Source organism: Epinephelus fuscoguttatus, linkage group LG9 (genome assembly GCF_011397635.1).
Source record: "Epinephelus fuscoguttatus linkage group LG9, E.fuscoguttatus.final_Chr_v1".
Lineage (NCBI taxonomy): Eukaryota > Metazoa > Chordata > Actinopteri > Perciformes > Serranidae > Epinephelus > Epinephelus fuscoguttatus.
Genome location: NC_064760.1, coordinates 1496649 through 1511970, shown reverse-complemented (window position 1 = coordinate 1511970; position 15322 = coordinate 1496649). Strand labels below are relative to the sequence as shown.

Genomic DNA, 15322 nt, shown 5'->3' with positions numbered 1-15322 from the left:
ATCTATAAAAAAAGTCGTAGTATAGTATCTCGTCAAAATGTTTGAAATAAAGTCATAGTATAGTATGTTGTTAAAATCTATGAAAAAAGTCATAGTATAGTATGTCGTCAAAATCTATTAAAAAAAGTCATAGTGTAGTATGTCGTCCAAAACCATGAAAAAAAGGTCACAGTATAGTATGTGGTCCAAAACCATGAAAAAAAAGTCATAGTATAGTATGTCGTCCAAAACCATGAAAAAAAAGGTCACAGTATAGTATGTGGTCCAAAACCATGAAAAAAAAGTCATAGTATAGTATGTGGTCCAAAACCATGAAAAAAGTCATAGTATAGTATGTCGTCCAAAACCATGAAAAAAAAGTCATAGTATAGTATGTCGTCCAAAAGCATGAAAAAAAGTCATAGTATAGCATGTCGTCCAAAACCATGAAAAAAAAGTCATAGTATAGCATGTCGTCCACAACCATGAAAAAAGTCGTAGTATAGTATGTCGTCCAAAACCATGAAAAAAGTCATTGTATATTATGTCATCCAAAACCATGAAAAAAGTCACAGTATAGCATGTCGTCCAAAATCATGAAAAAAGTCATAGTATAGTATGTCGTCCAAAATCATGAAAAAAGTCATAGTATAGTATGTCGTCCAAAATCTATGAAAAAAGTCATATGTCGTCCAAAACCATGAAAAAAAGTCATAGTATAGTATGTCGTCCAAAACCATGAAAAAAAGTCATAGTATAGTATGTCGTCCAAAACCATGAAAAAAAAGTCATAGTATAGTATGTCGTCCAAAAGCATGAAAAAAAGTCATAGTATAGCATGTCGTCCAAAACCATGAAAAAAGTCATAGTATAGCATGTCGTCCACAACCATGAAAAAAGTCATAGTATAGTATGTCGTCCAAAACCATGAAAAAAGTCATTGTATATTATGTCATCCAAAACCATGAAAAAAGTCATAGTATAGCATGTCGTCCACAACCATGAAAAAAGTCATAGTATAGTATGTCGTCCAAAACCATGAAAAAAGTCATTGTATATTATGTCATCCAAAACCATGAAAAAAGTCATAGTATAGCATGTCGTCCAAAATCATGAAAAAAGTCATAGTATAGTATGTGGTCCAAAATCATGAAAAAAGTCATAGTATAGTATGTGGTCCAAAATCATGAAAAAAGTCATAGTATAGTATGTCGTCCAAAATCTATGAAAAAAGTCATATGTCGTCCAAAACCATGAAAAAAAGTCATAGTATAGTATGTCGTCCAAAACCATGAAAAAAAGTCATAGTATAGTATGTCATCCAAAATCTATGAAAAAAGTCATAGTATAGCATGTCGTTAAGATCTATAAAAAAAGTCGTAGTATAGTATCTCGTCAAAATGTTTGAAATAAAGTCATAGTATAGTATGTTGTTAAAATCTATGAAAAAAGTCATAGTATAGTATGTCGTCAAAATCTATTAAAAAAAGTCATAGTGTAGTATGTCGTCCAAAACCATGAAAAAAAGGTCACAGTATAGTATGTCGTCCAAAACCATGAAAAAAGTCATAGTATAGTATGTCGTCCAAAACCATGAAAAAAGTCATAGTATAGTATGTCGTCCAAAACCATGAAAAAAAGTCATAGTATAGCATTTCATCAAAAACCATGAAAAAAAGTCATAGTATAGAATGTCGTCCAAAATCATTAAAAAAAGGTCATAGAAAAGAATGTAGTCCAAAACCATGAAAAAAGTCATAGTGTAGTATGTCGTCCAAAACCATGAAAAAAGTCATAGTATAGTATGTCGTCCAAAAGCATGAAAAAAAGTCATAGTATAGTATGTCGTCCAAAACCATGAAAAAAGTCATAGTATAGTATGTCGTCCAAAAGCATGAAAAAAAGTCATAGTATAGAATGTCGTCCAAAACCATGAAAAAAGTCATAGTATAGTATGTCGTCCAAAAGCATGAAAAAAAGTCATAGTATAGTATGTCGTCCAAAACCATGAAAAAAGTCATAGTATAGTATGTCGTCCAAAACCATGAAAAAAGTCATAGTATAGTATGTCGTCCAAAATCATGAAAAAAAGTCATAGTATAGCATGTCGTCCAAAACCATGAAAAAAAGTCATAGTATAGCATGTCGTCCAAAACCATGAAAAAAAGGTCATAGTATAGTATGTCGTCCAAAATCATGAAAAAAGTCATAGTATAGCATGTCGTCCAAAACCATGAAAAAAAGGTCATAGTATAGTATGTCGTCCAAAACCATGAAAAAAAGTCATAGTATAGTATGTCGTCCAAAATCTATGAAAAAAGTCATATGTCGTCCAAAACCATGAAAAAAAGTCATAGTATATTATGTCATCCAAAACCATGAAAAAAGTCATAGTATAGTATGTCGTCCAAAATCATGAAAAAAAGTCATAGTATAGCATGTCGTCCAAAACCATGAAAAAAAGTCATAGTATAGTATGTCGTCCAAAACCATGAAGAAAAGTCATAGTATAGTATGTCGTCCAAAATCTATGAAAAAAGTCATATGTCGTCCAAAACCATGAAAAAAAAATCACAGTATAGTATGTCGTCCAAAACCATGAAGAAAAGTCATAGTATAGTATGTCGTCCAAAATCTATGAAAAAAGTCATATGTCGTCCAAAACCATGAAAAAAAGTCATAGTATGGTATGTCGTCCAAAACCATGAAAAAAGTCATAGTATAGTATGTCGTCCAAAATCTATGAAAAAAGTCATATGTCGTCCAAAACCATGAAAAAAAGTCATAGTATAGTATGTCGTCCAAAATCATGAAAAAAAGTCATAGTATAGCATGTCGTCCAAAACCATGAAAAAAAGTCATAGTATAGTATGTCGTCCAAAATCTATGAAAAAAGTCATATGTCGTCCAAAACCATGAAAAAAAGTCATAGTATAGTATGTCGTCCAAAACCATGAAAAAAAAGTCATAGTATAGCATGTGGTCCAAAATCATGAAAAAAAAGTCAGAGTACAGTATATCGTCCAAAATCTATGAAAAAACGTCACAGTGTAGTATGTCATCAAAAACCATGAAAAAAGTCATAGTATAGCATGTCGTCAAAATGTATGAAATAAAGTCATAGTATAGTACGTTGTCAAAAACCATGAAAAAAGTCATCGTATAAAGTGTCGTCCAAAACTATAAGTGACGTCATAGTATAGTATCTCGTCAAAATCTATGAAAAAAGTCAGAGTACAGTATGTCGTCCAAAATCTATGAAAAAACGTCATAGTGTAGTCTGTCGTCAAAATGTATGAAATAATGTCATAGTATAGCATGTCATCAAAAACCATGAAAAAAAGTCATAGTATAGCATGTCGTCCTCCTTAGTTTCCCATGATGCTTACCTGCGTCTCGGTCAGACACAACCCACTGGCCAGCTGCTTCCTCTCAGCTCCAACGACATAGTGATTTTTTTCAAATGCTCGTTCTAAGCGCAGCAGCTGAGAGGGCGAGAACGCTGTCCGGATCCTTTTGGGTTTTCTGGAGAACGGACCATGAAGCAGCAGGTTCTCTGGACTGCTGTCGTCCCCTGAACACAAACACAAACAAACAAACAAACACAGTGATTAAGAAACAATAATCTGTAGTGACACCTGCCCGAACATGTTTACAGGAACAGGAGCTGAGAAACCTAAATATAAATATCACATTTGTTGAATCATTCTACCAGAAGAGCTGAATAAATAAACACAGAACAACAAAACTTAGACACTTTACTTTCCCCTGTTGTGAACTGAATCACCACAGGATGAACTCTGCAGTGGTGTGAGACAGGTGAACTGAATCACCACAGGATGAACTCTGCAGTGGTCAGAGACAGGTGAACTGAATCACCGCAGGATGAACTCTGCAGTGGTCAGAGACAGGTGAACTGAATCACCGCAGGATGAACTCTGCAGTGGTCAGAGACAGGTGAACTGAATCACCGCAGGATGAACTCTGCAGTGGTCAGAGACAGGTGAACTGAATCACCGCAGGATGAACTCTGCAGTGGTCAGAGACAGGTGAACTGAATCACTGCAGGATGAACTCTGCAGCGGTGTGAGACAGGTGAACTGAATCACCCCAGGATGAACTCTGCAGTGGTCAGAGACAGGTGAACTGAATCACCGCAGGATGAACTCTGCAGTGGTGTGAGACAGGTGAACTGAATCACCGCAGGATGAACTCTGCAGTGGTGTGAGACAGGTGAACTGAATCACCGCAGGATGAACTCTGCAGTGGTGTGAGACAGGTGAACTGAATCACCGCAGGATGAACTCTGCAGTGGTGTGAGACAGGTGAACTGAATCACCGCAGGATGAACTCTGCAGCGGTGTGAGACAGGTGAACTGAATCACCGCAGGATGAACTCTGCAGCGGTGTGAGACAGGTGAACTGAATCACCGCAGGATGAACTCTGCAGCGGTGTGAGACAGGTGAACTGAATCACCGCAGGATGAACTCTGCAGTGGTGTGAGACAGGTGAACTGAATCACCGCAGGATGAACTCTGCAGTGGTGTGAGACAGGTGAACTGAATCACCGCAGGATGAACTCTGCAGCGGTGTGAGACAGTGATAAAGTGATCAAGATATTTACACAGATGAAAAACAGTAAGTTAAATCATATAAAGGTAAAGTGACAGTGTCATGGTATATAAATGCTCAATTTAAATGTTCATGCTATGAAAACAACCAAATCTGTCGTTTTATCACCGTCAGTGATCGTCCAAGTTTAGCAGAGTCCAGTAATGGAAAGTAACTGAATACATTTACTCAAGTATTATACGTAAGTGCTGTACTTATTGTATCTCAGTAGCTTCTTAAGTTAAATCAACTCTTTAAAAACCTTCTTGGATCAGCTGGGTTATTGGTGTTTTGTTTTTTCTTTTTTATACATATTTATTGATCATTGTTGGAGTAAGACTGAGACTCTAAGATTTCAGTCCAGTCACCAGAGAAAAATGTTGGTATTGAACGTTTGTGAAAATCATGGATACGTTACACTGGTACGTTTCACCTGTCTCCTATCAACGTTTCTATAGTGAAGCAGTTCTGCTACAGTCTGAGATCTCAGGACTTAGTTTTGTTTTGTCTGTTCCTGGTTCTCGGACTGAGCTGGGAGAGAAAGATTTCCTGTGCTCTGCTTCTGTGACCTGGAGTAACCTTCAGAAAGACAAACTACATGAAAAAGTCTCTGCTTAACTTTAAAGGATGAATGAGTCAGTTGGTTCTTGTCATTGTGTGCAGGTGTTCTAATATTTCTACATGTTACTGTGAATATTTTATGTTTTTATTGTGCTGTTGTTTGGCTGTAACTTTCCATGTGCTGCCAGGTCTTCCTAAAGTCAGCAGGACTCACCTGGTGAAAAATGTCTTAAATGAATAAAATCATCTGCACTGACTTTGGGTGAGACGCCTGCAGCTGCAGACCAATGTTTGACACCAACAAACAAAACCAGATGTTTTTACTGACACATCTGTGCTCAGGATTTGTGCCACGAACCAGATATTTAAGTCACAACATGATCCTTTCCTCACTGTGAGTGTTTTTGTGTCAAAATATGACGTTAAAAAAGTTTCAAACTATCTGCAACATAATGACATAGCAATGCAACGTATCTGTGGTTTATAGAAATGTGCAAAGACATTTATTCTGGTTGATCCTCAGCCTCTTCAAACACCTCAGGGAGTTCGTACGAGTCAACTTGAGCAGTTTGAAGAATCAGCATATAGTGCAGACTGAGAAATCATTTTTCAGACAGTTGGAGTTGACGGGCTCAGAAGTAGGAAACAATCAAGATGAAGCCAAGTCTCTGAACATTTCACCTCATACAATACCAGCATGTATCAGTGAACCTAACCTTTTGTTTTATCCTCTAACTGTGGCAGATTCTTCAGTGATTGTCCTGCAGTGAAATGTTTCCACTCCGCTCTCATTTTTGTGACAATTAAGAACATCAGCATTTCATCAAACAGTTTTCATTGAGTCCTGTTTCCACAAATATTAACTCCTGATACTGTCGATCCCTCCGCTATAAAAAGAAACAGTTTTCTGTTTTTATCAACAACTTTAGTTCCTCAGGTACAAAATCTGCGGCACAGAGTGCTGCAGGAGTCGCTTCTTAAACGAAGGACAGTATTGAGGATTTTAGCACTTCGCACAAAACTTGAATCTTAAATCAATCAGGAAAATTTGATGATGATGAAACGTGTGACTGTTTTATAGTGATGGGAGTAAAATCACAAAATGGTCTCTATTAATTTACTTTCAGTCTAAATGTTATTGATCTTATATTTGCAGCTGACGGCCTTCACAGTTATTATCCTTTTCTTTTTAGGAGAATATTAACTCTGAATTTTACTCCAAGCGACAGGCAGCTGAAAATAATTTGAGTTGAACTTTGACCCTCAAACAGCTGAAGAAGTGAAAGCAGACAGAGAGAAGGCAGACTGGCAGAGAACGATGATACAGATCATTTATCCATTAAAGTATTGAACAGTTTATGTGAAGAGTTGATTTACAGAAATAGATAAGAGCCCTTTTTAAAATGAATAAATCACCAGTCTGACTAATATTCATTTGAGTGCACAAAAACAAGATCATTTAAAACAGTTCAACATTTAAAAGCTTTGAGACAACCAACACCAGTCTGACTGTTACTTCCTGACTTTTAGGAAAATCAATGACAATGGAGATCTCTGTTTCGGCAGATTTGTTAAAGGTAAATATGCACGTGTGTGTATGAACGTTAAATTCTTCATCTTACATTAAAATAATCACATAAATCCACCTATAGCTCCTCCCTCTGCGTCAACACTGTGCTCTCCTCCCCTCACGTCTGTGACCTCCATCTTTGATGAACCCTCTCCTCTGACCAACACATCAAACACATCAGCGTCAACACTCTCAACAAACTACATCCAGACTTTAGCTGCTCGTCTCCTCACACACCTGTGACCACATCACCTTCGTCCTTCATCACCTCCACTGGCTCCCCATCCCCCAGCATATCCACCTCACACTCCTCATCATCACCTGTAAAGCTCTCCACAACCTGAACCCACTCACCAGAACACACCTCTTTAACACTGCCTCCATCCTCCATCCTCCCTCTCTGCATTGTTTCCCCTCTTATCAAGTATTTTGTTGTTCTCCGTGAAGCATCTGAGTATCCAGAAAAACACTATATAACTCCACTGTCTTACTGTTAATAACATTATTAAAAAATATAATAAATTGTTCTTGTTTGGGGACGCCCAGTAGCTCAGCAGGTGGAGTGAGGACAAAGGCTACGTCCTGCCGCAGCAGCAGTGGGATTGATTGTTTGGACTTCCTTTAACTCAAAGGAAGGCGTGTGTGTGTGTGTGTGTGTGTGTGTGTGTGTGTGTGTGTGTGTGTGTGTGTGTGTGTGTGTGTGAGTGTGTGTGAGTGTGTGACTGAAGTCTGACTCAGGTTTGACCACAGCCATGATGATGTCATCAGTGTTTCTAAAAACAAAAACTGGGTCAGTTCACACAGAGAAACATCGTCTCACTGTCACAAACACGTCTGTCGTAATAACATTGAACATGTGACATTAATAAGAATTCACATATTTATTACACAGGCTAAAAATGTAGAAATAAGTGTGAGAGGTTGATCAGCTGTAAATTCCTTGGCACACACACATTTCAGAGGACCTCTCATGGACGACAAACAAGAAGCGTCTGTACATCCTGAGGACGCTCGGGACACTAAACCCGTCACAACAGTTTCTGGTGTTGTTCTGCCGCCGCTCCACTGACAGCATCCTCACATACGGCGTCCCTGTGTGGTGCGGTGGATAAACGCCTCAGCAGAGAATCATAAAATCTGCACAGATCATCAGACACCAACAGCTTCCTGCCCTGGACGACACCTTCACCTCCCGCTGCAGAAAACACACAACATCATGAAACACTCGTTCCATCCTGCTCATCAGCTGTTTGACCTGCTGGCCTCCAAAAACACTGCAGCTCCATCAACAGTCTGAACCCCACAGTCGTCACCACTCTGACCTCTGACCTCTGACCTCACTAAAACACAGGACAGTTCTTTTATAACTTATTTCATGTGCAATAATCTGCATGAGCATTTTTTCTGTCTCTCATTTTAACTGCATACGTTGACAGAGTGTATAACATGTGTGCAAATGTGTAGAATGTGAACGGAGGCATTTATTTATTTATTTTTATTACTATTTGTTATTTCTATATACGAGCCCAGCCCATGAGTGCACCTGGATTTCATTGTATGTTTGTACAATGACAATAAAAAAAATCTAAAATCTGAAAAACAGAGGAAACTGGACGATGTTCATCGGAGAAAATAGAAATTACTGGTCGATTATTAACTAAATTTTAATCATCAACTAATTGTTTGAGACATTTTCAAAGCAGAATGTCAAATATTTGCTTCTTAAAATGTGTTTTTTTTCTTTTTCTCTCTGTTTTATATCTCAATTAACTTTAAATATCTTTTTACAAAATAAAACATCTTGTAACTTGTGACGGACGATTTCTAATAAAGAAAAATAATCTGCAGGATAAAAATAAAATAAAATGAAATTGTTTACTTGTAATATGCAAATGAAGCATATACAGTTATTAAATAATGTCGTCATTCACTTCAGAGGAAAGTCCTTTGTTCTATGTTCACACAGCTGGAGCCATTTACAGTTCAGTTAAAGATGCAAACCACAGAAATATAAATACAAAAACCTGAACCTGCGACAACATGAAAACTTATTTTGCATCCTCAGGAACATTTTCCTGCTGACAGCGACACACTGTCTGTCTGCACTCTGTGGTGTTTCTGATTTTCCTTCAGTGTTTAAAGGCTTTAATTTCTGACCACTCAGATTTTCACACGTTAAAGACACAGACACTAATTTGTTTATCAGACGTGACGATGTTCAGTAAATCCGTCTGAAACTAAGTTGGTAAAAATGGACCTTGAGTTTTTTTTTGTGTCGTCGCTTTCGCTTCAAACCCACATCAAACATCTGCTTCACGTTTCTGACCGCTTATTAAAATCAAACGTGAATGTCACAATAATATTTTACATAAAAACAAAGTTTCCTCAACCGCTGCAGCTCGGCTGAAAGGAGCCGCTGCCGTCGACACGCCACACGCAAAAAAGTCGGTTGCTCGTCGGCTTCGAGGAGGCGAGGAGGACAATGATGGCGTGCAGAGAGCCGACGCGTGCTCACGCCTGTTAGCCAACGTTAGCGTGTGTAAAGTGATATTCATATGCAAAGCCGCAGTCGGGAGCCGTGGCTGATGGAGGAGCTCCGCTTGCAAATGTGACGGTTGATTTCTGTTGAATGTCAAATGAGACGAGACGAAGCTTTAATGTAACAACGACATCGAGTCCACAGGTCAGAGGTCAGAGTCGCTCAGCGGGTTCAGTTTGAGTCCAAGAAGTGAAAACAGCCGGAAACAACCAACAAACGACACAAAAATAAAGTGAGTTTATCCAACACACTGAAAGAGACAAATGATCTGCTGCAGAGAAACGTCAGCCCTGAAACTCTTCTGTCAGTGTCGGACGCTGGTGGATCAAACTGCTGCAGGAAAAACAGCCTGCTGCCCACCACACTAACATCTCAACAAATATTCAGATATGCTCAAATGTTTCCCCAGCGCACTCATACAAAATTCAAATTAAAACATTTGCTGTGCTTCGACAGTGAAACACACACACACAAATAATCACCAGCAAATGTCACTATAATCATTAATCAACTGAACAAACTGCCATTAGTACTGTTACTGCCTCTAATATTACAGTGTGCTGCAGGTCTGCGTGTGGTTTGTCCCTGTGGTGTTGCCGTACCTCAGTAGAAGCTTGACTGCTGTGCAGTTGGGAGAAATTTTCCTCGAGGGTTTTCCAGAGAGAGTTCTTTTGGTTAAGGGTTAGAAAAAAGTTGTGGTCTGGGTTAAAATGAACAGATGTCTGTCAGAAGGGGATTTCTGGGAGACAGCTCACCAGGAAAACTTCTCCCGTGTGCGACTGCTGTGGGTTCAGTTGCTGTCCAACACTGTCTCCGAGTTTCAACTGGGTTCAGAAGTGGAAACCATAATGTAACATGAGTGCGACGCACGTTTGTAATTTACTGGTATAAAAACGATCTGAAAGTCATTAAAACACTGTCAGTAATAAAATGTCAGAATTATGTGTCAAGGTCGTTTTAAAAAGTTGCAGCAAAGTTTGTCACAATAAAAGTCATAGTGTGCTTTTTTTAATCACATGCTGGCTCCCAAACTGAAACTCAAAATGGGGGATGACTCCTCCCACAGCCGCCTGCAGGGCTGCTGTTAGAGGGTGGAGACTGAACCAATGTGAAACTGGTGACCTTGAAGCTGCCTCGACCTCTGAATAAACACCAACTTCTCCATCTCTTCCCCAGAGGTCGTCTGCACACTGACACACTCACACACACCAAACAGACAGGATGAAACCAGGAGCCATAAAATCATGACTTGTGTCACTGCGCGCCTCCTCCTCCTCCTCCTCCTCCTCTCATATGACACGTGTGTCACTTAAAGATATTAGAGAGTGAGTCCATCAGACATAGTGTTTCTGAATGAGCCGTCACTGTTACACACACACACACACACACACACACACACACACACACACACACACATGTTGTGGCACCGATGAAACAGGCAGCAGCAGAGCACGGCCGAGAAGTTGGACGATCTCATCGTCAGATTTACAGCAGAAAAACATAACAAGACCTTAAATTAACATTTAAGGTAGCATTCAGAATTTAAGGTGGTTTTCCTGGTGACCCAAACAGTCTCCAGCGTCACCTGATTTCACCTGAGACATGATTTATATACACTCACATATAACATGTTCATATATGCTGCACACACAGCGTGCACACTGTCGTTCTGTCTCTGTTGTAGTTGAGACACTGCAGCAGCGAGGACCCCTGCAGTGTGTCACAGTTCAGACCTGTAATTTACCCATGGTGCAACAGTGTAATGGTGCAATGCAACATATTTAAACCTGTACGAGTCAGTACATGAACACACCGTCACACACACACACACACACACACACACACACACTGCTGACATCATTTGGAACACTGAACTGATTCTACTTCTGCATCTAATTTATGTTCTGTTTGATTTTTAGTTTTTTTTAATTATTTTTTGTATGTGTATGCGTGTGTGTGTGTGTAATTAGACCAGGACCAAAACTTTGACTCAGAGTCGCACAAGTTCTAGTTGCTGCAGACATGAAAGCATCAGACAAAGAGAGACAGAAAAGATCCAGACAGACAAACTGCAGCAGGAGACTCATGATGAACCTGCACATCTGCACATCTGTCAGGATTCATGCAGCGACTGTCTCAGTTTCAAACCAGGAGAAACATTCAGAGGTTCCAACACTCCATCTTTAACTAACTAACTAACACTGTTTATCCTCGTCATCTCTGATCTTATATTCATTTCATATCACGAGAAAGTCGCTGTAAATGAGGTGAAAACTGATTCTTGGTTTGGGTGTCACTGAATGTTTCAGGCTGCAGACAGAGGAATGTTTAACTGTTTCAGCTCAAAACTCAGAAACAGAATTAAAACTCTGAATCTGAAGCTCATGAAGACAAAAATCTGAAATCTGCAGAAACAAAACGAAGCAGAGACGAGGACACACTTCCTGTCAGACTCTTCACTGACAAACTGCTGCAGCTGCTGTGATGACACAAGAAGAGAAATGTAAACAGATGCAGGCTAATGCTGCTAATGATGCTAATGCTGCTAATGTTGCTAATGCTGCTAATGCTGCTAATGTTGCTAATGCTGCTAATGTTGCTAATGCTGCTAATGCTGCTAATGTTGCTAATGCTGCTAATGCTAACGACCCACTTCTTCTTCTACTGTTGGTTACAAACACATCAGAAACATTAAAGGAAATGATCATCTGTAGATCAAGTGTTACATTTTGATGAACAGAGAATCCAAAAAGGTGAACGTTCTTCATAAACTGAACTAAACAAGCTCGACATTTAACAACAGCAAAACAGTGTCAAACCATCAGTTTCACACAACTCATTGATCAGTCAAGTGATCAGGACTTCACAAACACACCATCTAAACACTGATATAAAACACATCAGTACAAACTCCTGCCTGTAAACTCGGCTCAGGCTGGTCTGAGCTTTTAAGGACGAACCTTAAAATGACTCCACCTGAACATGTGACTCCAGAGGAAGCTCCCACCCAGCCTGCCTGCGTCCTCACAAACCCTCAGCACTGCTTCCTTGTTTGCTCCCATCAGCACATTGTGATCGCCGCCTTTCAAAACACGCGGGTTATACGTGGAGTACTGGCTCATCATCACACGGGATATGTACGAATTCAGGTGGAAAACACACAAACAGCTGATGACGAAACACCAGCGTTACACCTGGTGACAAACAGGATGATCTGCAGGTGAAGTGTGTTTGAGGAGCATCGCTTCCCTTTGAGGACTGGAAAGAGCTCAAGTATGACACTGAGAGGAGGAGGAGGAGGAGGAGGAGGAGGAAGGTTGTTGGGGCAGATGGCACATCAGGCTCCCCTGGCACTGACAACAAGTCCAGACCTGTCAGACACACACACACACACACACACACACACACACACACACACACACACCTCGGGATGGGACAACATGAAAATGTCATGTCCTGATTATCCTCAACATCGTCCTGATAAATCTTCAGAATAAAACTGTTCAAACAGTCTGGACTCACTTTGACTCAACGTCTGGTGATGAACAAATGAACAAATATTCTGACAACAAATATCTGTTGTTTTTTGTTTTTAAACAAACAAACAATCTTACAAAGCCTCAGACTTTTAAACTGTGTGAAGAGACATCTGAAAGTGCTGCGTTCAGAAATCTCACTTCGGTTAAACAACACAATCATCAGCATCAAAATGAACTTAAAGTTCCAACAGTAAAAGTACTCGACACAAAGAATAATAGTTAATAATGTTTCAGTGATAATGTTAATAATTTGCATATATATATATATATTAGTGATGATATTGAGGTCACTTCACATTCTGATCAACATTTCTCACTATTTTTACTGTTGTTACAAACCAATCAATCAATCAATCAATCAATCAATTAATCCATAATCAAAATAATCATGAGTTAATATTTTAAACTGAACTCCACCTCAACAACTGATCCTGCTGTTACATTAACGCATCATGTAATGAGGTCAGATATAATATAATAACAGACACATTAAAGCTCCAGTGTTTTGATTTAAAGTGTAAAGTGTTTAATTGTGTTTCTGTTCCCTCAGAACGAGTTGTTTATATCTCCACAGGGAGCAGGTCCTCGTCTACACAGATCACCATGTTGCACCGCCATGTTTCTACAGTAGCCCAGAGCAGACAAACCACACACTGACTCTAGATAGAGACATTCATGTTACTGCGTCCGCCTCCGCAGTTAGAGGCCAAACTGCAACGTGTAGAACCAGAGTTACACTGATTAGTAACTTTGTAATTTAACTACATTTTACTGTAATAGATTACTGTCATTGTGTGGTATTAGCACTTTTACTGCAGTAAGGGAACTGGATCAGTTTTATTCCCAGCTAGCGTCTGCTCAGCTGACTCTCCTCTTATTGTTGACGTGTCTGATTATGAGACATCGCAGCGTTCAGCCGGACGAACGTGTAAATGTACAGAAACAAACTATAGAGGTGAGTTCAGTGACGTCAGAGTGTCACACAGTCACTACATGAAGAGAGAGGGTGAGAGTTTGTCCTCTGCAGCCTGGACGGACACAAAGACGCGTCTCTGCAGACTGAAAATGATCAGAAGGTTTCAGGGTCAAAGTTCATGGAGGGGAAAAAAAATCTGAGGAGCAGGAACTAAATGAAGAGAGGTAAGATTCAGCTCCCTGGAGCAACCCTGGAGTCCCTTCAAGGACCCCTGGAGTCCCTTCAAGGACCCCTGGAGTCCCCTCAAGGACCCCTGGTTGTCCCCAGACCACAGGTTGAGACCCTCTGATGAGACGGAACAAGAGACAGAGCTGAGTGGAGGCTGACAGCTACTTCAGATAATGAACACAAATGTGTCTGTGGCAAAGGAGGAGGAGGAGGAGGAGGAGGAGGAGGAGGAGGAGGACAGGGCTAACAGCGACAGGTAACTCAGCTCCGTGTGGATGCAGCTCAGATCGACCACAGCCTGACAGTCCTTCATCACCACAGACACTGAACCAGCTCAGTGTCCAGAGGACATGTTGGTATCGTACGTTTCTGCAAACCACAAACTTGTTATGTTTCATATCAACATTTCTAAAGTGGCGTAGTATCTCAGCTGACTCCTTCAGGAGGTGGAGCGGGTGGTGGACAGTGAGACACCTGCAGAGCTGCAGACTGTTCAACACTAACAAACTAATCCAGCTGTTTCTGAGAGACGTCGCTGCGTCTCCAGTCCGGACTGAACCATTCAAACTGTGTATTTGAGCCCAAACATGATGTTTTTCTAACTGAGAGCTTTTTGTGCTGGAACATCTCCACACTTTGACCACAGAGACGCTGAAACATAAAGAAACATGTCTGTGACACAGCAGACAAACGCAACAGATCTGAGGTCTGCAGGAACCGACAACATCAACATCAGCTTTCCTTGCAGCAGCACATTTGTTCACTTTCAACCAAGAAACCAAAAACCTGTTTTCATTCCCAACCCTGTGTCGAGATCTGAGCGTCACATACAGACTCATAACGGCAGCTTTCATGGTGTCATGAAACACGCCGGCAGAATGTGCAGAGAACTACTGTGGTGGAAAGAACCAGAACATCCCTGTAGGACAGGAAGGGTCAAACAAACACTGGACTTTCACCTGAGAGCTCACTGCTCACTTCCTGTAAGATTTAGTTTCCAGATGAATGATGAACTGTGACATTAAAAATAATAGTAGTTGTTAGTGATCAGTACAGAGCAGACACAGAATAATTTGACACTGCTGTCATTGAAATTAAAATCAAAAATAGATTTTTGTGGGCTTTATGTATGAACAAAATTATTAGATCCAGGGCTTTTTATTATTATTATTATTATTATTATTATTATTATTATCATTATTAAGTCTATTCTCATTTTTAACAAAATATATATATACAGCCTTTAATGATTTAGGTCTGTTCATAAAACACTGGGGCTGAGGCCTCAGACACCAGGTCGACTGAAACTTTAGGAAATAAACCTAAAAACAAAACAAACTGTGTTTAAGTTTCACTGAGAAAAAGACTGTGAATCTGA

The 15322-nt window shown here is 39.8% G+C and overlaps 2 protein-coding genes across 2 annotated transcripts in view; one reads left to right on the top strand and one right to left on the bottom strand.

The window, feature by feature from the left end:
* Window positions 1-15322, top strand: part of tgfbi (transforming growth factor, beta-induced) — a 684304-nt gene that overhangs the window by 563461 nt on the left and 105521 nt on the right. The window lies entirely within an intron of this gene.
* The window catches only part of emx3 (empty spiracles homeobox 3), a 32802-nt gene that overhangs the window by 10230 nt on the left and 7250 nt on the right, over window positions 1-15322 (bottom strand). The window contains exon 2 of the mRNA XM_049585710.1: window positions 3369-3553. Coding sequence (XP_049441667.1) covers window positions 3369-3553 — 185 coding nt within the window. The remainder of the gene's footprint in view (window positions 1-3368; window positions 3554-15322) is intronic.